The sequence below is a fragment of the Pinus tabuliformis genome, chromosome 6 (genome assembly GCF_031772625.1).
Source record: "Pinus tabuliformis cultivar Carrire ecotype Pingquan chromosome 6, CPIR1, whole genome shotgun sequence".
NCBI lineage: Eukaryota > Viridiplantae > Streptophyta > Pinopsida > Pinales > Pinaceae > Pinus > Pinus tabuliformis.
Window position 1 is genome coordinate 2,007,762,816 of NC_142292.1, and position 24,369 is coordinate 2,007,787,184.

The following is a 24,369-nucleotide window of genomic DNA, read 5'->3' on the forward strand; positions in this document are numbered from 1 at the left end:
TTTATAAAATGTACATTCATAATAAATTGTAATCATTAATCAAGTTCTTTCCCCAATTTTTAACACTTCCACAATCACTGTTTGACTATGATCCATTATGGATTTAAGGCACAATTAAAGATGAGATACTTAAGTCTCCTACAGACTATAGTTCACTAAAGGTTTATCTTTATAAGCTACTTGTAAGGAGGATTTCTAGTCCTTCAAGTTACTTCACTCTAGTCATGGTACTTGGTGTCACTTACATCACTAAACATATTCCATGTTTCAATTACTTATGTATTATGGGTTCTTATTCCCCTTTACCATGGTTGGAAGGTTTATGTTGTGATGGTTGTGCCCTTTTATAATGCCCTAGCAAGGAGTTTACACACCCCAATTTTATAGTTGACAAGGAATATAACATATAGTTTTTGAAGATTGGTAGTTGATCCATAAACTACCTAGGATATTCCACTAACAGTTCATCACAACAGATTTGATAAAATTATATTAAAACTTTATGAAATTCTAGACTATTATAGTTTTATTAGATTTATGGATCTGTAGATTTATTGTTAGTAGTTCATGCATGCAAATTAAAATTATGCAAAAAATAGAGAATGGAAAAATAAAAACTTACACACACGTTTGACACAAGATATGCTCTAAGAAACCCTTTCGGGAGAAAAACCCCGATGGAAGGCGAGGTTACTCTGCCCTCTTTCTGTCAATGGAAATATCGTTGAGTACAAAAAAGTGCGGCATGTGGCTTGTGTGCTGCAACAATGCATAAATCCTCTTTGTGTGCTCTACCTCCTATCCCTCTTGGCTACTTTTGCTTAGCTATGGAACAAATGCACTCGAAAGAATGAAATCCATTTTCCTCCTAATGGCCTAGTTATAACACAACCCGATAGCTTACTAGTGGTTAGGTTTGACAACCTCAACTCTTAATCAAATTTATAATATATAGTCTTATATATCATAATCACGTGGCTAGCCCATTTTTCATGAATAATTGGGGCTGACATGCCATTCTCTCGAATTATGGTGGAAAAAAAATGAAGGTCGACTTCTGAGTGGCATAACTTTTGCATACAAACTCACTTCTGAGTGGCATAAATTTTGCATACAAACTCTGATTGACGTGATTTTTGAGTCGTTGGAAAGGTCTCTGTGCGTAGAATAACAGACCCTGATGTCATCCTTGTTGAAGTCTTGAAGCAAACTTTGATAAAGTCGTTGAGCAAACCTTGAAGAAGTTATGAGACAAAATTAAAGGACAGAGTAAGGGCGCCTATAATTTTGATGATTTGAGGTATGTTTGAGGACTGTTTAAGCAATTGATTGGGAGATATTAATTGAACTCTTGAACTGTATATTGTTAAGAGAGTCATAGTTGCAACAATATATATATTAGACATTTAAGGAGCATATTTAAAACAGAGATGGTGTGCTTAAATGTTGTTGTAATTGGGACATTGTCCCCGGTATGGGAGCCCAAGAGTTTTGTTCTATTTTTTATTGTCAAGGGTGTCCGGGTGGTGCTAGGCAAGAAAGTTTTAGCTTCCTTCAAGAGTTTGTCGCCTCATTCCAATGGGAGTTGGTAAGTGATAGTTGGTAAATCTGGAAGATGTAGCTTCCCTTGTACTATAAATAATTGTTTATATATATTTTGTGTTCCATTGATGTGATGTTATTGGTTAATGCTTTTTTGTTGTTGTTGTTGTTGAATTGGACTAATTCTATTAAAGCAAAAATATGGTACAAGATGATACAATCAAGAGAGACAGAAAACCAACGACCAGAAATGATAGGACTATCAACCTCGGTTTCGGAGAAGGAAAGAAACCAGCAAGAAGCTACAACATATGACTGGAAGCAACAAGACTGACTTCTACCCAGAATGGGCAGAAGCCTCAACATGAAGCTTTTTCCCTTTCCGATTCTTAACTTCGACCCAACCATCCTGGGGTGAATGAGCAATAACAACTTGAAGATTGGGGTTCTCCACAGGGGGGCCCTCCTTTTTTGAATCAGAGGAGGAGGTCATATGGACGTGTTTCTGGGCGGTGGCTTTATCGGAGGACTGCGCCGAACCATCGGTGGAAGGGACCACGAAATGAGGGGCAGGATCCAATTTTGCATCGCTACCTTCATTTTCAGAGCTAGAGGAATTAGAATCCACGACTGGAGGTGGAGAGCAAGGAGCCCATCATTTGGACTTGGGCTTGGAGAGGTTATCCTTATTCTTTTTTGCCAGGAGAGATGGGCAGATGTTCTGCAAATACCCTGATTGGTGGCAGTGGCGGCAACGAAATGCAGTGTTTACGTAATCCAGTGTCTGGGTCCAAACAAAGTCGTTTATCTTGATATTGATTTAGTCTGGAAGTCCTTTGCTCAAATCTAACTTCGCACATATTCTGGCATATGTGTAGAGACCTTTATTTTCTCGCCAGTAATCTCCCATAATGAAACTGCCCAAGGTGTTGCCTATCGCTCTATACACTGCACCATGCCATAAGTGGGCCGGTAAGTTTGGAACCCTGATTCATACATGTGTCCTGGTAATGACTATAGTTGCTGGATCAAAATCTGGGAACCAAGGAATCAAGAAGAGCCCTGCAGTTCCCATGAACCGAGGGCCTTTTTCTAAAGCCTTTTCATAATGCTTACTGCCCTCAAAAAGAACAATGAAGTATCCTTTTGAACAGAAACTGACCTTACAATGATGAGTCCAGTTTGCATGGATCCATGCATAGAGATCCTAAGATCGCGGCCACAGTTCGTTAAATCTGCAAAAAAATGAAATACTATTCACCCCACCACCCCCCTCAATATTTCCAACATTTATGATATCATGAGGTATAACATATCACTAAAGAATCATTTTCAATAATTCACTGGTTATTAAAATACACACAAAGTAAATATACAAATTAGATTTTTGAGATTGTAGAAAACATATCAAGCCTTTTAATCAGTTTGTAGGACCAAAAAAATGTAATTCAGAGCCTCCTATAAATTTTAATTATTATGTCCACAAGAGGCAACTCAATTTGCAATCACCAATGTTATGAAGTATTATATAAACCAAGGAATCAAAATTCAAATCCTCATAAGTCAAACCGACAAAAAAATAAAAATAATATAATAATTATAATTATATTCCATTCGATTTAAGCCCAATCAAAATCAAAATCAAAATCATTGAAATCATGGAGCAGCTCTCAAAATTATTGAAAGCATAGATGTTGAAACCGCTGCAATGATCATATATGGCTTTTAATGACAAGGGTCTAATAGTGATTGATATAGGCCATAGGTAGATTAAAATGAAAAAATTTAAATAAAAAATAAAAATATCATAGAAGAAATACGTGGAGAATTTATAAAAACATTAACTATAAACCTATAGGCATAATTAATGAGAATATACACTTGCTTGTAATACGGAAATATTTCTATAAGCAAGATCCTATAGGTTCCTTCAGACAAAACGTAACTTACATGAGTGATAAAAATAAATTTTCTGGGAATTACAAATTCTGTGTGACACCTCTATGGAACTTGCTTTTTATTAAATTATAAAGTTCATTTAAACAAGTACCATTAAAGAGAAAACATTTTATCAGAAATAGTTGCTCAGGGCAAATCCTACATTTACAATACATGATTAGCACTTCAGCCACATGGTGGTGCTATTTAGTTAAAGAACAAATTTGAAGTTATGCAATTAAAGTAAATGTTTGGGTCTTGAGGTAAATAAGAAATGAACAAAGGCCACTCTAGAGAGATTTTTTTGAGTCGACATAATGTATCTCCAAGCCTCAACCATTCAAGCCACAGAGAGACTCCGGGCCCTAAAAGGTTTGGAGTCACATTTGTGCCCTGAGCTTTGCCCGCTCAAACTCAAAAGAAAACAGCAATCCATGGATTGGGATTTTACATATCCCTAGGTGTCTAGCAGGCTTCATAGTCCCCAGTTTTTTAAACTAACCACGGCGTTTAGATTTTGACCCTTGGATCTACCACAGGAAGAGTAGTACCTCCATTACTTTTAGAAGCCTTTGAAACTTCCCATGTCCAATATTACCTTGACCCCAACATCATCAGAATTATCTGTTCCCATATCAGTCAAAAATTCGATAGAATCTTACCCTCTAGGGAGGTTGAATACCATAAGAATAAATCTATAATCTGCAAAAGAACCCCAAGAATGAGACCCACCAGTCCGTTACAGCCTCTTTCGACATGGCACTTGCACAAATAATTTCAAATTAGATCATTACAGTAACTATGCTTTATTCTGTTAAATTTCAATTAAAAACCTTGCTTTTAGTTCAAAGATTGTGGTTACTTTGCCATTCAACTGCAAAATCTTCAAAATTCTTTACCATGGGATTGATTCAACGATGGAATGCATGAAAAAAGAACATGCAGAATGACTACTTAAACGATGTTTAAGACATGAAATAATGCTCCACGTGAGAGGATATTTATACACCGCCATCAACGAATTATGTGTAACATCAAAGAGGCTGTAACAGACTAGGCAGAAAAAAAATATTGTAGCAACAAAAAATGGAACGAGTCAGCCTGCTCTCCACCGTAAATATAGGCCCAAGTCTCCATAGCTGGGCACCTCTGCGCAGGGTGTTACGAGTCAGTATATTCCTTATAATGTCAAGTGCCTTTCTGAACTGAAATACAAACATCAGCCAAGAAGTGGAATGGATTAACCACAATGTCAAACCAGCTTTAGGAAGCATTAGAAGATTGCAGCTAGATGAAAATATCAGAAAGTTGGTTATTTCAGCAGCTGCTTCATTATAAAAGTTCATCTTCTCAATGACAAACCCACAGTTTAGTAGGAAATTCAAGATACAACTGAATTGCCTGCTTTTTTGACATAGTTAGCACACCTAAATTCAAATTAAATGAACTCAAAACCGTCTCAAATTAATCTCTCTAGCATACATATAAATTCATGTTACAAGCTGCTTTCTGGAAGAAAACTGCGAAGTTAACAATGAATAATACAATTGTGCTGATCGAAAAATTGAAACGAAAAGAACTGACTGTGTCTCATGTGAGTTGTAGCTGACGTTCTTTAATCTCATTCTTCTCGACTTTTACTGGCCATAGTTGCTCATGTTGATCCTTAACAAGACAAGATACCTTCTCTTCTGACCTTGTCATAAACTCGTTATGCAGTTGTTTGCATCCATCCACAGGTGGTGTAGAGGAATGACTAGGACTTAGAGGTATCTCTCCATGAGAAGAATCCTCAGATGATTTCTTTGTTTGATAAGGTGCCTTTGTACAGACTCTGGAATTGAGAAACACGCAAAGGACAATGGTTTTAGAAACAAAGACAAATGCATGAACTACAAGTTCAAAAAATAAAATGCCAGATGCCCAAATACCTTTCTTTTCGCTTTTCAAGAAATCGAGCAAGCGATGCTTTACGCGCTTGTGGTACTGCTGGGGTTATAAAGAGACTAAATCAGGCATACATAATGAGAGTTTACGACAGTACAACCCAATACGAATTCACTAACATGCTACAGAAGTTCAAGACTAGCTAGTTCATCAGTCTGTACCTCGTGGCATAATTGGAGCTGGAGTAGGCACTGCAGCATTCACCTTTGGAGTTTCCTGCAGATTGGTAGAAGCCCCATTATTTTGGTTTGTCTGTGAATCTCCAGCGCTTGACATTGCTGGAGTAGGTTGGCTAGTCTGAACAGTTGCCTGTGAGTTTTGGGAATGTCCTTGTGGATTTGTTGGACATGATGCATTTGACAGTCTTGGTCCAATAGGTGTGCCTTGCCTAGCATGACCATTGGTTGCTACTGACATTGAAATTGCTGGGCTTTGACATGGGGTAGTGGCTGTCTTTCCAGACCAGAAATTTCCATTGCCAGCTAAAAACATAATTGCTTGAGCCTGCCATCAACAGTTTCATTTACTCAATGCTGTAGAAATTTAACTGCACCGATTATATAAATCCAAATGCTCTCATACTAAAGAGAACCTCCAAATAAAAAAAAGAGTATAACAATAGTCATACCCACTTGTCACCTAATGACATAGCTTCATGACAGAGAAATAAAGAGTAGTCCTATAAACCCTGGTAACCTTGCCTTTTTTGAACCAATCTTAATTAAAATCATTTGAGATGTTTGAATCAACCATCTAAAAAAAAATGGTATTTCAATTTGAATTTACATATTGCAAAGTTCATGTAACCTTATTTGGGCATACCTTGTCTGCAGGAACATCATCATAAACATTTACTGAGCCAGAATAGAAAATTGTCAGCTGTGCGCCTGCTGGCTTTTCAGAAACACTAGCAACAGCCCTTCAAAACCAAAAATGCCCACAGATTTGTCAATCCACAATGAAGCTAAAGATAATTGGCATTCTGCATGAACCATACAGAGAGTAAGATAATATATTTACAAACCTTAAACTAAAATCACAACTTAACATCAGCATTGACAATCATATTACCCTGGTATAGTGGTTCTGGTGGAGGCTCCAACAACAGGCAAGAAGGAATGTTGTCCAGCTAAGGGCATTCCTTGAAACTGTCTCACCAAAGTAGTTGTTCCTGCTGTTTGCTCTCCCTTGATGTATGCAGGAGAGCCTAAATTAGAAACGGAATATGAATGGTTTGAAGAGGGAAAAGTTCCAACCTTCTGCATGTTATAACCTGAAGAACCCTGTTCATCAAAAGGATGCGCTGAATATGTTATATGAGAGAGACCAAAATGTCGGTTTAATGCACCATTGTGCCCAGAGTAATAGTTTCCAGACTCTATAGTATTCCTCGCTGTAGGATCATGATTCAAGCTCTGTCAAAAAGCAGGAATGTAATGTTTAAATTGCAGATCGATGTCAATTGTGGGCAGAATAATAATGACTTGACCCGAACACAAATGTCAGCCCTAGAAAAAACTTATGGACCCTAACTGAAATATGCAGTGACTAGGGGTATATTACCAAATAAGTTAATAATAACTATGAAGGGAAGTTTAGCCCCTAATGAAAAATTCATGGTTTAGTTTGAAGGTCCAATGCTATTTAATAAAATAATAGTAAATACATCTTAAAATAACAAAAACCTCATTTTGTAACAAGCAGTGGAGCAGACCGGAAAGCTGCTGTCATCCATTTATTAGGCAAAACACCTCTAGAATATCCAGTTTATCCAAGAATTAAGCTGGTGGCCATCAAAGATATAATACACCTGAATAACAAATATTCAATATGATGGTGAACTGACAACAATCGTGACATGTAATCTAGACATCCTACGATTTGGAACTTTTGCAGTCATCTTTTTCCAATCATTTTTGCCCAAAATCTGGCTTAGAATTTAGAAGAATTACTAGAATTGCAAATATCAATTGTTGAGATTGCACAATCCGGTTGCAATAGGGGTTTTTGAGGGTGCTGCTGAGTCCATTTTGTAGTAAAATATGCAAATTCAGCAATGAATAATTGCATTTCCAACAATTCTTCAATAGCTGTATTCTGGTGATGATTGCCAGAAAAAATCCATATCGTAGAATATTTGGACCTCTCCCAATCATGAACGTAAAGGTAGCTGATGATGGCAAAGGTTCTGGACATATCCTTATTGAGGACTGGGAGCAGGATAAGGCTATCTTGCAAGCACTTTCTTCCAAACAGAGACATGCTTGAGAAGTAAGTTGGAGGAAGTGCAGGAGCAGATGCAGAAGAAGCTTGACTCTGCCCATGCCACATAGGAGCTAGAGGTAATAAGTGTCCTGGTAGAAGAACAAAGGCACAAACTCAACAGTCATGCCAATACAGCTCTGCTAAGACTCAATAATCTGGGGCAGCTGATTCCCAGGAACAGTGCCAAAGCTGTTGCCTCCACTGTTTGCATGGAAGATCATTGTCAAAGAATCACCCACGTCGTGGAAAGGGCATGCAGACTCTCTCCTCCCAGTGATTCCGATTCTATGGACCGCAATACCTCTTCTTCTGATGATGAAGATGGCACTGGACCAGGTGAGCCAGAGAACATGCAGAACTCTGATGAAGAAGTCACCAGTCCAGAAAACGAAAGAAAAAAAGTTATCAGTATAGATTGGGAAGTATATACGTATGTTATATCAATTAAATTGATAGCATATGAAGAAAAACCAGGGTCGGATTGTTGACTCAGGTCTGTTTTGTTGAGACTCTTTCTCTATTGACTCTTTCTGAAACCAAGGGAATTCCTGGTTACATCAGAATGTAAACAGATTATAAGTATGGCCAGCCACTGGCCAGCTATCTGTTTCCAAGATAATATAAGCCTGTGTTCCTGTTAAAAATATATATATATATATATATATATTCAAAAGGTCACCAATACTATAATATATCGGAGGCTTACTAATGTACTTATCACACCCTTTAACTCAATGGCCGTGACTCATCGCTGTGACCTATAACTAAGACCAAGATAATTAATCATGTATTATGCAGTATTTTAATATATTAGGTATATAGCATATGGTCAGTATATTGCAAAATTGTTACCTGCATACCAGGTGCGTTTTTGTTGATTAATTCAAAAGCATCTGCACTTGTTATGGGACGAAAACCAGAGTTGTTGAGCTGATCAAATGAACTCTTCCTGGATCCCTCCTGTTTAAAAGAAATGAACTGTTCCAGTGCAGCTGGTTTACTGGAATAAGGCCACTGCATAGATATATTTGCCAGGCATACTGTAACAGAAAAACCAAGGCCATATCAGTCACCGTCTATACTTTAACGAATCAATAGCAACATGTAAGAGAAATTAATCTTTGCAAATGATGTTAAATCTAGAATCTGGGCACCAAGTTAGAAAGATCTTTTTAAACTGTACACATCCACTTGCTATTGAGGTTAATTGGGTAATCCTGGGAGTAAAACGTGAATGGGAAGAAGAACCTAGAACTTACATGTGCTTTCATTTTGGAAATTTGTTATAGGGGACCATAATCTAACTTGAAGATATTGATAGTATCTTGTTAAAGATTTCTTGCTATCTTTTTAATGTTCATTTTTCTTGCCTAAAGGAGAAATACAAAGACCCTCGACTAATAAAACCTAATGGCCTTCTAACTTTCTATATATAAAGCTCTTCAATGGAAATGCTTCATTAGAGCAGATGGGGAAAATTTTTGCAGGCTATGCAACCATGATTGTGCAGTGACATTAATTAGAGGAAGAGATCATTTGCTTGGTAATGTTGGTCATGTCGTGGAGGAGTGAAAAAATGTGAGGTGATTTCCAATGAATTGTGGGAGAGTTTATATAAAGAATACGAATCTAATAAGAAAGGAAATGAAGATATTGCAGCAAAAAGGAAAAGAGCGAAGATAAACTCATGGGGTAAGAGGTTCTTTCAAGTTCAACACCAACATTCAGTCCCACCGCATCAATGATAGCATCAGGATCATCATCTATGCCATATGGGTTGTGGAGAAATCCTCCTCTACTAGATCCAGAGACAGCCCAACAAACATTGTAGTAAGCCTGGAAGTCATTAGAGTGAAAGAAGGTAGATGATATTGTTTTTGTTATTTCATTGGCTTCATACCTCATTTAATAATATTCGAAGCCATTTGTTTTGGTGCATGTCAAGAAAGATTATAATACTTGGTCCCACATATGATCCTCCTAGCTATGAAATGCTTAGCACCACGATTTCAGAGGAATAAATTTACAATGGAGAAAAGAGTTTAACTTGTAAGGGATTCATAAGCCATTATGAAATGCACTGAAGTGAATGATGGTTGGACCAGTCCTCAATCCAGACCCTTCATGAGTACCAGTTGGTTGTCTTGAAGAAGTGATTCGTTAGTCCACCATTGATTATATGAACAAGACAAAGACCACTGAATATTTATTTGAGATAATTAAGGAGACCATCTTATTCACGGGAGAGGACAAAGTAGTCTTGGTCTCATGTTTAAGCATCCAATTATGTGCATGTTAGAGCATTTCCTAGGTTGTTCTGGACACTTGTGCAACATTGTCTAGATCTAGCCTTCCATGACATCGACGAGTTAACACGGGTGCTTGAAATTGTAACTCATGCAAGAAAAACGGTCAAATTCATCCTTGATCATTGATCTAGAGTGTTTTTAAAAAATAAAAACCAGCAATTTAGTCAATCTCTATAACACTAGATTTGATTACATTGTATTACAGAGGGTGGTAGACCAAAAAATTGCATGAAGATCATTTGTTTGCAACGAAGAGTGAATGTATAGTTGCCTCGTACAGACTAAAGAGTGGCAACAGTAAAATTGTAGAGCAGATGGTCTTTATAAGTCACTTTGGTCACGTGCATACATTTTTTATTTATTTGTGAGCCTATGGTAAAAAACTTGAGGATGGTCGATTTGTTGCTACGTGCATGGGTTTTGCATATGACAGCATGGATAGGACAAAGAACGCATATCAGCAGCATATAATAATAATGAATCACAATATTGATCAATATTGGGCATTGTGTATTGAATGTGGAAAATGTTGCACAAGCCATTTCATGTTGTAGGCATTTTCCTAGCATCTAATTATTTTCATGTAAAGAAGGATCGTGTGATCATACATTGATTTTATGTTAGTATAAAGTGAGGATGCGTATTGATCCCTACGTGCAGCAACAGATAAGGCTATAATTCCTATCACATATGAATGGGGCTGGACAACCCTTCTTTTTTTTTGGCTATGGAGAGACATGATATGCCTCGCACAAAGGACAGCCCTACTCAGTTGTGGATGCTCCACTGATATAAGATGCCTAAGTCAAAAGAATATGCAATCACGATGTTGAGTTAGGGAAGTAATGTGCATCACAATTTTTTTAGTTTGGATGTACGTTTGCTACTTGTAATTACTTTTATTTTGTTTTTTAATATTATTAAAAAAATTATTTTTTATTTTTTTTATCTTAAAGGAACTAAGTACTTTTATTTTGTTTTTTAATATTATTAAAAAAATTATTTTTATTTTTTATTTTTGTATCTTAGTGGAACCTACAACTAGGCTAGGCCTATATTCAGGTGACACAGGACCATTATTACTTTTAGGTAAACTTAAAAAGTGCCTCACATATGACTCACAAGGTTAATACAGAAGGTTCAGATTTGAACCTTGAACCACATACTTTACTTGCCATCCAATCGAATTTTCCTGCGGATAAAAATATTTTTGTAATTTTACTTTCTTGTTTAAAAAGGAATACGTCAATATGCTAGAGAAGTTGAAGCACACATGGGTTCATTCATTGCAAGAGCATAGACCTATTTTCAGCTGACAAATTGGTAAATTTGGCTAGCATTCATTGCAATTTACAATTATGGATGAGCTTTTAGAGAGTAAGACAACCAATTCGATAAGAGTATGAGATATTCCTCCTACCATAAGTACACCTGGTTGATGAGAATTCACAGTGGGATCAGCTTCATGGAGTGTTGTTGATGTGGGCACATCATACATAACATAGATGTGGCGGATGCTTTGCTTAGAGATACTGCATAGGAGAGCAAGTCAATTTACTAGCATGGGTGAGATTGATGGAGAGATAATCAGCAGCCGAGATTGAGACACTACGAGATAGTCTTCTTTTATGATTTATCTATCATGAAAATAAATTTATATTAAACACTCAAAGCTGTATTCCGTTAATTTCCCATTATCTATGACATATGTCATGTTTTTATGAATAATGACTGCAGCTTCTGAAAAGTTTATAACATTTTAAATTTATAGCCTAAAAAGTTTAATTTTGTTTATCTATATTTTCAATTTTCTAAGATTTTGCAAAAATTGCATGTTTTCATAAATGTGAGAGGTATACTACTGTATTTGGTCATGTTTAGTTCTTCCATATAAATAGTTTTGCTATATCGTATCATATCATATATATCCATATTAAGGGAACTACGTAATTTATGGAGATTGATAAAATTTTCAATTAGATATTAGATTTTTAATAATGGGTGGAATATCCACTCAAAATATTTAAAACATTTTAAAATTTGACACAGTTTAAAATCCAGAAATTCTACTTATGATTAACTGTGAATATTTACATGCTGATGAAATCCTTTGCTAAGAGACATACTCCTTCGTTGCAACTCTTTCCTGCTGTTACATAATTGCAGCGATTTCCTCCCATGCCCCTGAGAAATGAAGTGGTTCTAGCCATAGCCTTGTTACGTGAACAAATCCACCTATACTTTGCATGAGGCTTAGGGAGCGGGTTCCAAATAAATTTATAGCTGTAGGAAATTAATGTTGCTAAAGTGAGAAACATTCAATAGGTAGTGGGACCTAGGCATATGTGATTTCCAAAGACCCCACACAGTATCAAAGAAAATGTGTTGACCATCAGATACCATGAACAATTTGATTTCCTTGATGTAGACAATAACATTAATAATTCTTTTGCATTTCATTTTATCTTTATCTGTACTGTACATGCAAAAGAATATCCCAGAACGTTTGGACCATCAGGTTCAAAGGTTGAAATCGGTCCAAAACTGGAAAAGGTTTGAAAGATCGCTCATGGTGGCAACCGATCAAATTAAATAGCAAGAACCGATGATTTTCAAACTTCACAACCCACTCTAATTCCACTAAAGGAAAAATCCAACTGGTTCAATGCTCATTAGCGTGCATTACTCTCCTGGAAAACATTTCAGGTTACTGACAATTCTTTATTTCTTGGGAAGATAAAAGAGCATTTCTAATGCCACTTAAAAACGGTGGTGATTATTGGATAGGATTTTGGTCAAAGATCTATCCATCCTGTTTATTTGCTGTTGAGTTTGGCAACCGGAGGATTTGCGGAAATTGTTTTTGAGTGATTTTTAGTGTGAATTTTTTGATGTTTTGGTGCCGGAATTTGGTGAAAAAATTTGAGGTGAAATCTTGATTTGTGTTATTGAATTTGAGGTGAAATTTGATTTGTGTTATTTAAACTGGGTTTTTAACTGTATATATGGATTCAGCACCTCAAAAACCCCAAGAGCACTTCTATTGTGCAGGGGTTACCCATCAAACTTGTAATTTCAATAAATTCCTGCCAGATTTTAGAGAAATTAAACTAGAAAAACTCACCAAAAAATCTTCCAAAAAATCTCACTAAAAAACAACTTAAGAGGAGCATTTATTGGAAAAAAACAGGCAATCATATGGTCATGCTATGGGATATGAAAAGTTAACCTTACCAAGACGTAGGAAGAACATTAATTGGAACAAAAACACGCAATCATATGGGCATGCTATGGGATATGAAAAGTTAAGCTTACCAACTTCTGGAGGAGAGGAGCCACAAGGATGGTTTATTGAAAAAACCCATTCTAAACAGAGGATGAACTCCTTGTTGCCACAATCAACACGCAAATCATGGCGGCAGCCACCTTGTCTACAATAACAGATATAATTGCTCCAAAAGATAAAAGGGTGTAATGGCAGTAAGGCCCTATTGAGAACCAAGCAATCCCAGGCATAAGAGGTTCTGAACAAAACCTCCCACAATGTCACACTCCAACACCACAGCCCCTCAACAAGCGTTTGGCCCCAATCTGTTCAGAAATTAAAAGCTTAACACGAATGACCTTAGCCGGAGGGAAAAGGATTCTCTGTGGCACACTTTTGCAAATACATTCAATGTAAAAACAAGGCAGATTACAGACTCAAACACCCCATTGGAATTAAAGTTCCATGAGGCACTATATACATTGGCTGTGCCCACATAATGATCTCATCGGAGTTTAACATCATAACTACTGGTTCACAAATCCTACTTCCTAAATAATTAATGGATCCCATTTCTCCAATCTTATCTAAATCATCAATCATCACAACCATATCCCCGCTCCAAAACCAATTTTTCGATCAAACAATTTCAACGACACAGTAGCAGACAGCTGATTTTGAGGTGCTGTAGATTATTCTTACCACTGAGTTGTTCAATGATCCAAAATATAACAAGTGACCTTGCGGAGGAGATAAAAAAAACTCCAGGGCCTTGGGAATTTAGAGACCCAAGTTGCCCATTGACATGTAAATTCCAAAAGACCCTTATATATCAGGTAAGTATCAAACGACTTTAAAAGTTAAACACAAACGTAGAACTTCCACATCTTGATCGCTACTCCATTTATCTCGATCATCGATTTTCACAGTCGTGTCTCAATTCCAAAAACAATATATTCATAAAAGAATTTCTATCATCCAACACCAGAAAGCTGATTTTGAGAGTAAAAAAATGAAACCCAACCAAAAAAACCAAAACAATTACTATTCTAATAACTCACCACCATTGTCTTTGAGATAGGGCTTCATCTCTTCCCGTGGCTGAGCCTGAGATTGAGCTTGAACTTGTGCTGCAGTTGTGGAAGAATTAGACTCTGACACATTAGAACCTCCGCTGAGATTATTTCCACCACTCAAACCCATAAAGTCCCTTGCAACTACTGAATCCCTTTCCATTCCAGCAAGACCAATTAATCAATTACTGAGTTCCAGTTTCCACCAAATCCAGCACCAACAAGAACAATGGCCAAACACTGTACACCAATCTACTATTCATATGCAGGCCTGCCTGGAACACACACAGTCAATTCAACTTCATAAAATCTCACAAAATTCCCAATGGTCGCCCCCTAATCCCTTAGCTTAAACATCGAGTCACTCTGAACCAGCCCCACTTTATCCACGTTGCCTGAGGACGCACGTCATCAAATGCTGCGCACTCTGTAACCTTCGTGGGAATCATTTACCGGACGGTCCGGTAAAAAGCACGTGCGTCAAAAAAAGAAACAGCAGCCGGTCAACGTTAGGACAGGAGGGACTATCGTACGATCTCGGGAACTAGCTATGATTAGAAGCTTCAGGGCCGTCCGATGCAGAGAAATATCTGCGATTTAATCCTCCGCGTAGAAACCACTCATCATTAAATACATTATAATAAATTAAAAAACAAACAAAAAGTCAGTCCCACTTCACCTAACAGCTAAGGAAAGTTAGATTCCCACATGTTGTTTTATTAAATTTATTTTTAATTCTTTAATGACTTCGTGATGTGTGTAAAATATTGCATTATTTTCTCGAGTTGATAAATTCTAGGTGACATCATTCAAAATTTAAATCATTTACTTTTGGAAAATCACGCAGCGGGGATTTTGATTTTTTATTTTAATATTAGAAACGCAGATTATTAGCATCAGATGTTTTTACAGTTATTTATATTGTTGTTGAAGATGTGGAAATAAATTGTATAGGTGGAAAATACTATACAGTTTATTTTCTGAATTTAAAATTATATATTTTGGAAATTTTAAAATTTGAATTAATTGTATTTATTTTTTAATAATAAAAAAATATATAATTTTGTTATTAAATTTTGGAATTTTTTAAGTGTTATTTTTTTTAGTTTTGGGGAATTTTTTGTTAAAATTGGGCGGAAAAAATTATCTTGAATTTTTTGGTTTTTTCACTATATATGGATTCAACACTTTCAAAAATGTTTCTAGCACTTCTATTGTGTAAAATTTAACTGTCAAACTTGTGATTTCAATAAATCCTTGCTAGAGAAATTAGATCAGATAATAAACCAGAAAACTTTTCAAAAAGTCACTTTAAGACCACTGGTTAAATTTTTATTATAATTTAATTATTAACAAATAATAATAATAATAAATTAATATTATTTGAATTTTTTAAAATAAATTATAAGTAAATTTATAATTTATTTTAAAAAAATAAAAAACAATATTTTTATTATAAAAATATATATTTTTCAAATAATTAAATTAATATATTATAATTATTTAAAAATTAAGATGGATCCATCTTAATTTTGAATTTACCAAGTGTTGGATTAAATTTTTTCCTCAACTTAACTACTAGTAAACCTCTGGGGCTGCGATCTGTCCTCCAGTAAACCTCTCAGAGTTTGTCCTCTATACACAATAAACATTACATAACATAACTTTGTGGAATTGGGCTACTCTCTGTCCTCTATACACAATAAACATTACATAACATCACTGTGTGATCCTAAGCCATGAAAACAAGTTTAGCATACAAGTAAATTTTATTTATTTTTTAATATATTAGTAAATTAAGAGGAAAGGGGATGTCCTCTATACACCATAAACATTACATAACATAACCCATGGAACTATGAACTTTGTAATGGAAAGACACTTGTTATGAACTTTGCGATGGAAAGATATTGTGTCATGAAATCATTATCATGACACAATGTTAACATTCTTTTACTTGCTATATTAAGTATAATATTCATATCAGAGTTTTGTAAATCAGTTTCGAAAACAAGTATACAAGTATATTTTATTTATTTTTTGGTATATTGGTAAATTAAGAGGAAAGGGGATGTCCTCTTTTTCCAGAAGAAAAAATCTGAATATGTTATATTGAGATCATATAATCAGTTAGATTACAAAAAAGGAGGAACATTGATGTATCTGTTGATGATTCTGCACGAAACACAATCCTTCTGCATAGAACACAATTCTGTATGAGGATGAGAAAGGAGTTAGGGCATCAATACATCAAGAAAGAGCTTGAAGCGTCATAGAAAAATGAAGAAGGCAGAACAGCGGATGAGTCCCCTGAAAGAAATGCTGAGAATCATCGCGCATCAGAAGATCAAGATCAATCCGAGGCAGGCTGCCAATGATCTTTGAGATGATAATGGCACAGTTAAGTCCTGAAAAATATGGCTGCAGCGCCAATTCCAAAAATGCCAGATCGAGGAGAGGAAGATAGCGAGCCAGAAGGGCCGCTGAGACGACCACCAAGTGAAGGCCTCCATGACTGTGGAAAAAGGGATGTCCTCTATACACAATAAACATTACATAATGGAATTGTGAACTTTGGGATGGAAAGATTTGTGTCTATGAAACCATTATCATGGTCTTAACCTTAACATTCCTTCCCTTGCTATATTAGGTGAGTATTAATATGAATTTTGTAAATTAGTATGGAAAACAAGTTAGTAAATTTTATTTATTTTTTGGTATATTGGTAAATTAAGAGGAAAGGGTTTGTTACCCATGTCACAACATGGTAATTTGAACTTGGGTCTCTCAAGTTTTAATGTCAACCACATATTAAACATTGAAAGAATTACAAATTTCTCTCATAGTAAAGCACTTATTAATGGAATAAGAATTATCTTACTATTTTCTCTCTCATTTGATGTTAAAATCTTTTACTCAACATGCATATTGAAATATTTTATTTATAACCCACATTAAACATTATTTTTGTTATTAATATTTTTAAAATGTTATATATCAACTCCATATTAAGAATGGAATAAACTACATATCTCTCACAGTGGAAAATAAAAATATAAGAAATTTTTTAATTCAAATTATTTTATTTTTCTCTATATTAAAACTGATATAAAGTTATATTATTTAATATGGATATTGAAATATTTTATTTATTGTTGACACTAAAACATTTTTTTGTTATTAATATCTTTGTGTTTTTAATGTACATGTCAAATGAATATAGAATGAATCACACATCATGTAATATATGTAACATCAATAATACTAATTTTACATGACATCTTCAATATGTAATATCAATAATATTATTTTTACATGACATATTCAATTCCATATTAAGTAGTGAAAAAATTACATAACTCTCTCAGGGTTAAAAAAATAAATTATTAATTTTTTTCAATCAATCTCCCTCATATTAAAAAGTAAATTATCATTTTCTACTTTCAATTATTTTATTTATTTATGTAATGACATATACAATTAAAATAAAAATTGAAAATTTTATTTGTAATCTATATTATTTATTATTATTAATGTAAATATTATTTTATTATTTTTAACTATAATATTTATAGTATTTAAAAACGTTATATTTAAAAACTTCCTAATAATTTATTTATTAGAAAAATTTTAATAACATGACTTTTATATAAAACAAAATTTTACATTTATATAAAACCTATTATATTATATTGGAAATAAAATTATACTATAGATTATAAACTTACCAATAAACCAAGCCTCATTGTCTAGCCTTGCACTTCACGAAATTCCCCACGTTAGTGATATTAAAATATATTTAGAATTGGCTTAATGACTTATTTATATGTTATCTTCTCCATCCGAGGAAGAATATTTTTTGCTTTTTCATTTAAGGTAGTTGGTGATAAATAAATGCCACCCGGGAAAAACGATCACTATAGTCCCTGCAGCCCCGAAGGGGCAGGGACTAGTAAAATTATATAATTTCATAAGATTACATAAGTTTATGTTTATTTTATATCGAATGCAGGTAGATATAAAAAATTGTTCGGTTGTGGGGTCTATGTAAAGATAGGGTTTTGTTTTAATTACAAGATATGTATCTTGAGTTTATGGAAATAGGATATTTATGTATATAGTATTTTAATGGAAATGGGATATTTATGTATATAGTATTTTAATATTTTTATTTGAATTTAGATTTTTGTGATTCATAATTATTTTTGTAAAAGTTTTTGGACAAATTACATAAGCAATCATTGATGGTTAACGTTTTGAACCTATTAATGAGATTCATCCTCATGACTAAGATGAAAAAACTGGTCTATCAATAGGATTAAATACCAAGGAGATTTTAATGTTTTCTTTAAAATATATATTATTTAATAAGGTTTATTTTTATGTATATTTATTTGAAAAACATGTAATTAATGATAGGGTAGAACTTACTGTATTAAGAGGTGATGACCATTGTGCATATTACAAACTCAATTATTTTCTTATATTTTCTTTAAGGTGGATAATAGAAGATGGATGATATTGACTTTTCATCTCCGTGGACTTATATGCAATGCCTCTAGGTAATCATGAGCCACATGGAAGTAGGAGTTTAACTTATGACACAAAAAGGTCATGACTTACACGCACATATTATAGATCCAAACCATCCATGTTCTCTTTAAGGTTTGCAAAATTATTTTAATGTTGCTTGAGAAAAAGAATTCTCATCTAATAAGGATTTTTTAATTTCCACCCCTTTTCCATGGAGCTTTGCTTCACCATCGATGTGGTCATTCCTTTGTGATATCATCTCTATTGTTGTTCATTTAATGTCATGTGTAATCCCTACTCCAGCAAAGAGTTTATCTTGAATTTCTCCATGCACCCCATCCTTCCTTTAACTACCACGGCCATGACTCTATCTCTTAAGGTGTCTTTACTCTACCCCACAAGTAAGTAGGATCTTTAGCATTGATGGACCCTTGCCTTAGTGGACCCAATAAAGGGTCAAGTTTAGAGAAGTTAGTTTTCTTCAAAAGTTCATTTCCAAACAAAAAATAAGTCATTTTATTATCCTTATGCTTTGGCAAGTCCAAGTCACTATCAATTTTAGAACTTGATCCCTCCCAAATCAAGGAGGAGGTGGACTACAACACACCTCAAGGGTTGATATGTAAACTTAGTAATACATGACCAAAGTTGAAGTGTCTTTTGGTATGGGTATTTGGGCCGAAGGGCTCCTTCCTATAGGACACCATGGTGATTCACCCTTTTGCAAAGGGTTTTTAATATCCTTGAATTGATCTCCTCACCTAAAAGAAAATATCATTTATAAATATCCCCAATTCATGAGGAAGTGTAGCCATTCCGCATATCATTGCTAAAAAAGGATCGATCCATACACTGAAATGATAGGGAAAGAATGATTGGGTTAATCCCCCCTCGGTCCCTATCTAAGTGTAAATGACAAGCATGTTTCTAGAGGATTGGCATGCCAACTCTCTTATTGCAATTAGGAATGCATTAGGACATAAGTTTGTAGTAGTTACCCTACAGACAACACATTAAGTTGCTTCTACATGTACTTAAATATGCATTGAGGTTGATTTGAACAATAAACTTCTTAAAAAAATCAACATAAATGGTGCTTTTTGTAATTAGACTTAATTGTTAGATTATAAACATGTTATGTGGGCTTTACTTTGAGCACAATGACTTCACTTCCCCTAGTTTAAAATTAAAGCTTCTCCATAATCAATCAATTGTAGGAATTGTAAACCCACTTAGTAGAAAAGCTCTAATAATATTGGCCCCAAATCAAAATGGGAGATCATTGTCAACTCCCTATGTATACTCCATGTGGCTCTTGAACAAGCATGAAGAAGAAGCTAAGTGGATAATATTCTAATCTTATTTTGTCGGTGATTGAGCAGAAAATAGTATTGGGCATCACATTTGTCCAACCCTTTTTCTTTTTAAGATGTTGGGCATGTTATTCCTGTGTGGGCCTCCCGACTTTCGTGGGAACATTTTGTACAGATGCATGCATACCATATATTATTAACATATGTTATAATTCTTTTATAGTTGATAACCACGAAGTAATAATTTTAATATTTTAATAATATTAAAATTTAAAATCTATCTTAACCTTAACCTGCAATATAATTTAAAAAGAAACATTATTTTAATATCATTATGCATGTGCTTATTTATTTAGTAAAAGCACATATATGCTCAACACGCACCTTTTATTATTTAAATCATAATAGGAATATATAAATCATTTTCATATGAAAGTGATTGATATTCACTCTATATAACTATATAATTGTATCAACGGCTTGATGAAGTTTTTTATATATTTTATAAAGATATCATAGGTCGATATTTTGGTTTATTTTGTAAAGTTTATTGTGTAGGTGTTTTACAATTAGGTATGAGTGATGTTGTAGTGGTGTAAATATTTAGATATCAACTTACTTAAAATCAGTTTAGATTTATTTTAATTTCAGATTTACGAAGCTTTTAAAATAATCAAAATATTTTTTAGATTTGAAGTTAAGATGGATCTAGACTAGTTTATTTTTTCCCTTGCTTATATTTCACATGAATACCATGGGTTTGGAGTTCAAAAACCATCAATAACTTGAACAAGTCAAGTTTACTTTAACTACCCAACAAAACTAATAATACTAATAATAATAATCATAATAATAATAATAATGATGATGTAAAGTTTTTATTTTTATTATTTTAGGTCGCTAGAGAGTCTCCCACACTACAACAATGACATCTCTACCATACTCGGCTGGAGAGATAAAAAGTTAAAAGTAATATAAAACCATATATAAGAAATGTAAGGTATCCTAATAAACATATAACCATAAGTAATTTTTTTTTTTACTAATCTCTACAAACTGGGCCTGACTCCAAGCACGAAATTGCGATGTACTTACCAAGTCTTTATCATGATGCTTGAAATGTTAATGTTATCTTAATTGGAGTGGATTATATTTATATATGTAAACCACCGGTATTATAATTTTTTTGCTAATAACATTGGGATTTTTTGGGGTTTAACTCCATTACCCTAAAGGGAAGTTTTCTCGAAACTTCCCTAAGCACAGTTGTTTAACAATTATACACTTGTTGAGGAGGCTCCAGATCAAGGGTTATGAGGTGTTAGGGTTGGATCGACGATCTAGGCCAGCGGAAAACTCATAGAGGGTAATCACCTCCCCATGAGCGTCGTGAGTGGGGTCATTCGACCCTTCCTTAGCTGGGGAAAAAGCTCTGAATTTTTTTTTACAGTGAGGATTTCAATCTCTGCTATTCGCATTTGTGAATCCTCTTACTTCCTGGGCTCCCCTGGGTAGGTAAATTCTCAATTCCCTTACTCAGCGTTTAACCATGGCTAGGGTTCTTCTCTTCCTTCATGTATTTGTTGTTTGGTGTCTGATATCAGGGCGCTGAATTACAGTAAAGGGTTTGGTGGAGTTGGAGCTCAATTATTTGGGTCGAGTTGTCCCTCGACCTCAACTCTTTGGTCGTTCCTTCTGGAGGCGTTGACCACAATCTGTTAGTGCACAGGTAACCCTATCTAACAAGTTTCTTTTGAGTTATGTCGATGAGATTTCTTATTTATTTTGTTGAAAAGACAACTAAGTGGAAGCTTATTCTTAGTGTGCATTCTTGTTAAGAATTTACAAATCCCTCTACATGTAATTTGATAGTTGCTACTGCTAACTTTCCTTACGGTTTTACAAACCTTATTATGAGCAATAGGTCTAATTACTCCCTTATGTTTCTGCAGTTAAATCTTGAGAATCAGTTTGGGGTTTTCATTACTTAACTTTATGAGGCAGGCATTTGTCAGTATCTGATCAACTTACGATTCGACCTCCTTCCTTTCCAGGAGCAATGGTCTTGACCTAGCTAGGGCTTCTCCCTTCGTAAAGCCATTGTTAATTAATCATATTTTTAGACAAGAGTTTGGCGTCTAAAGATTTTAACATTATTGCAGTTATGGTTTATTATCGTTGCCTCCAACAATATTTATGAGCTTTGTTGATGTATAAAGATTTATGCTTTGAAGATTCTAGAATCTCCAAATTCCACGTGTTCCTCATTACAATGAAACATGAAATATGAACCCTTGACTCTTGAGACTATATTTTTTAGAATACATGCATCGAATGAAAATCATTTCTCTGTAATAATACATTTTGTGTTGACATTTTTTGTTTTAATATAACATAGTACATGGCATTATACTCTATATTATAATTACAATGTTTTGAATTGTTTATTGGAAATTTGTATGATTTTTATTGACAGTGTAATGCAACGTTATCTGATGGTCGTGATTGAATAGTTTAATTTCGCTCTAATTATATATAATTGCCTTCCTCCCTGTCACAAATATTTAGGTTGAACATCAAGGTTTGGGTTCCCTTTTTGTTTTATTTACATCTAAATTATTTTGTATATATTTTATTGAAGGTACGGGCTCATGAAAATAGCCATTTTCTTTCATGTTTTCTTGCAGAAATGAATGTGTTGACGGTGCTGGACCCACCAACATTCAGGGGATCACCCCAGTATGAAGTCCCAACTTGAACTCACACCGTTTGGTGTGGGAGTCCCATCCAGTATGATGGCTCAGTTGCCATTGTCTTAAGGATTTGCCTCAACTCTTGCTTGTCAGCACAAGAGAGTGGTCTACTTTGCCTTCGAGAAGTGAGGTTCGCGTTCCTGGTGAATGCTAGTGTACTTGTGTTAAGGGGAGAGGGTGATAGTGAGTCCCAAGTTGGTTGGGATGAAGTCCCAACTCGGCTAGGAACACACAACACAACAAGATGTGCACAACTTTCGGAGGAGCAGTCCACACGGATGTGATAGTCACAACACACAAGGTAATATAACACGTACAACACTCAACGGATGAGTCCAAACAAGTGCAATGGTTGTTACAACAAGCTTTATGTGAAAGGTCTGTTTGATGTCTGGGGAGATAGCCACCACGGGCGAGACAACGTTAACAACATATACAACACATTTCCATTAACAGATTATGTATTACAACAAGTGAAATAGTTCAAGTGTTCAACACAGGTTAAAGCAACATGCATTACAAGTGTTCAAGATTAGTCTTACAACAGTTACAATACATGTGTGAAAACGTGTTGGCCTGTTAGCAGGCTTCTGAATTAAGCGAAAGTTCCAAGACACATCGTTACACCATACATCACTAACCCTGAGTGCGGGGCGTTGGAGCCACTACTTACTCCTCAAAGAAAAGATTACAGACTCTCTTGGCTATGTGGGAGGAGCTAAGGTGAAAAGTCCTTTCATGTACAAATGAGGGGGTATTTATAGCCAAGGGTGAAACTGACCCTTGTGGTTGTTCGACTACCCTCATGACTGTTTGACTTCCATGACTTTTCGACTTTGCATGACTCTTTGTAAAACAAGTGGGTATCTTGGACTCCATGTTACATTACATTGATTGACAACATATCTTGTACTAGAGATGTGGGCGACATGACTCGACATGACAGTGCTGGTACATTTGTGTTGCTATTAGAGTGCATGTCGAGCTACAGTGCTGTTAGGTGATGGATGTCTTCATGGTGTAGCACAACTTCACCTCCGCATGGAAAAGTGTGTGGAGTCTTTGATGGTCTTTAGTTCACTTGATGATGCTTTGGCATGTTGTTCTTTGTTTTCATGTTAGAAGGCTTGACAGGCTCATCTGCTCGCCGAAGGTGCATGTTCGTCTATTCATTTGTCCGTGAGCACATCTTGCATGTTTTCTCGGCGATCCGCCCGTGAAAACATCTTTGCATGATGATCCGTTCATGAGCACATCTGTTCGCATGCATCATTCGTTCGTCCATTAGTGAACCTATCCTTGCTAAATGTGCTCCCTTCGTTCATCCATTTTGTTGTCGGGCCATGTTTGTTAGTGTACTTGTGCCTGTAGTCACTCATGACAAGACGACATCAAATCCAAAAGCCTCCTAGTCTACCATGACACATGATT

General features: G+C 35.1%; 1 protein-coding gene and 1 long non-coding RNA gene across 6 annotated transcripts; one reads left to right on the top strand and one right to left on the bottom strand.

Moving 5' to 3' along the window:
* Nucleotides 1-3,879: 3,879 nt before the first annotated feature.
* LOC149267306 (protein TIFY 6B-like) lies at nucleotides 3,880-14,711 on the bottom strand. 5 transcript variants are annotated; one of them, XM_089432128.1, is made up of 8 exons: nucleotides 14,328-14,709; nucleotides 8,545-8,732; nucleotides 6,499-6,842; nucleotides 6,250-6,346; nucleotides 5,589-5,931; nucleotides 5,412-5,469; nucleotides 5,065-5,314; nucleotides 3,880-4,629 (listed from the first exon to the last, which is right to left on the bottom strand). In XM_089432128.1, the coding sequence occupies exons 1-7, from the start codon at nucleotides 14,500-14,502 to the stop codon at nucleotides 5,071-5,073; spliced, it is 1,449 nt and encodes a 482-aa protein (XP_089288254.1). In that variant the 5' UTR covers nucleotides 14,503-14,709; the 3' UTR covers nucleotides 3,880-4,629; nucleotides 5,065-5,070. The 5 variants fall into 5 exon arrangements, with proteins under 5 accessions (XP_089288254.1, XP_089288246.1, XP_089288271.1 ...); XM_089432120.1 differs by having other exon boundaries at nucleotides 3,880-4,685; XM_089432145.1 differs by lacking the exon at nucleotides 3,880-4,629 and having other exon boundaries at nucleotides 4,769-5,314; nucleotides 6,499-6,710; nucleotides 14,328-14,711.
* Nucleotides 14,712-21,398: 6,687 nt separating this feature from the next.
* On the top strand, nucleotides 21,399-22,346 carry LOC149267307 (uncharacterized). Its single transcript, XR_016253076.1, has 3 exons — nucleotides 21,399-21,700; nucleotides 21,790-21,914; nucleotides 22,138-22,346. It is a non-coding gene; the product is annotated as an uncharacterized LOC149267307 (long non-coding RNA).
* Nucleotides 22,347-24,369: the final 2,023 nt, after the last annotated feature.

Excerpts from the sequence above, each read along its gene's own strand:
- LOC149267306 (XM_089432128.1), bottom strand. The coding sequence starts at position 14,502 with ATGGAAAGGGATTCAGTAGTTGCAAGGGACTTTATGGGTTTGAGTGGT. Across the intron at positions 6,347-6,498 it reads ACCAGAACCACTATACCAGG|GGCTGTTGCTAGTGTTTCTG; the intron begins GTAATATGATTG and ends TTGGTTTTGAAG. Across the intron at positions 5,315-5,411 it reads CTTGAAAAGCGAAAAGAAAG|AGTCTGTACAAAGGCACCTT; the intron begins GTATTTGGGCAT and ends TCTCAATTCCAG.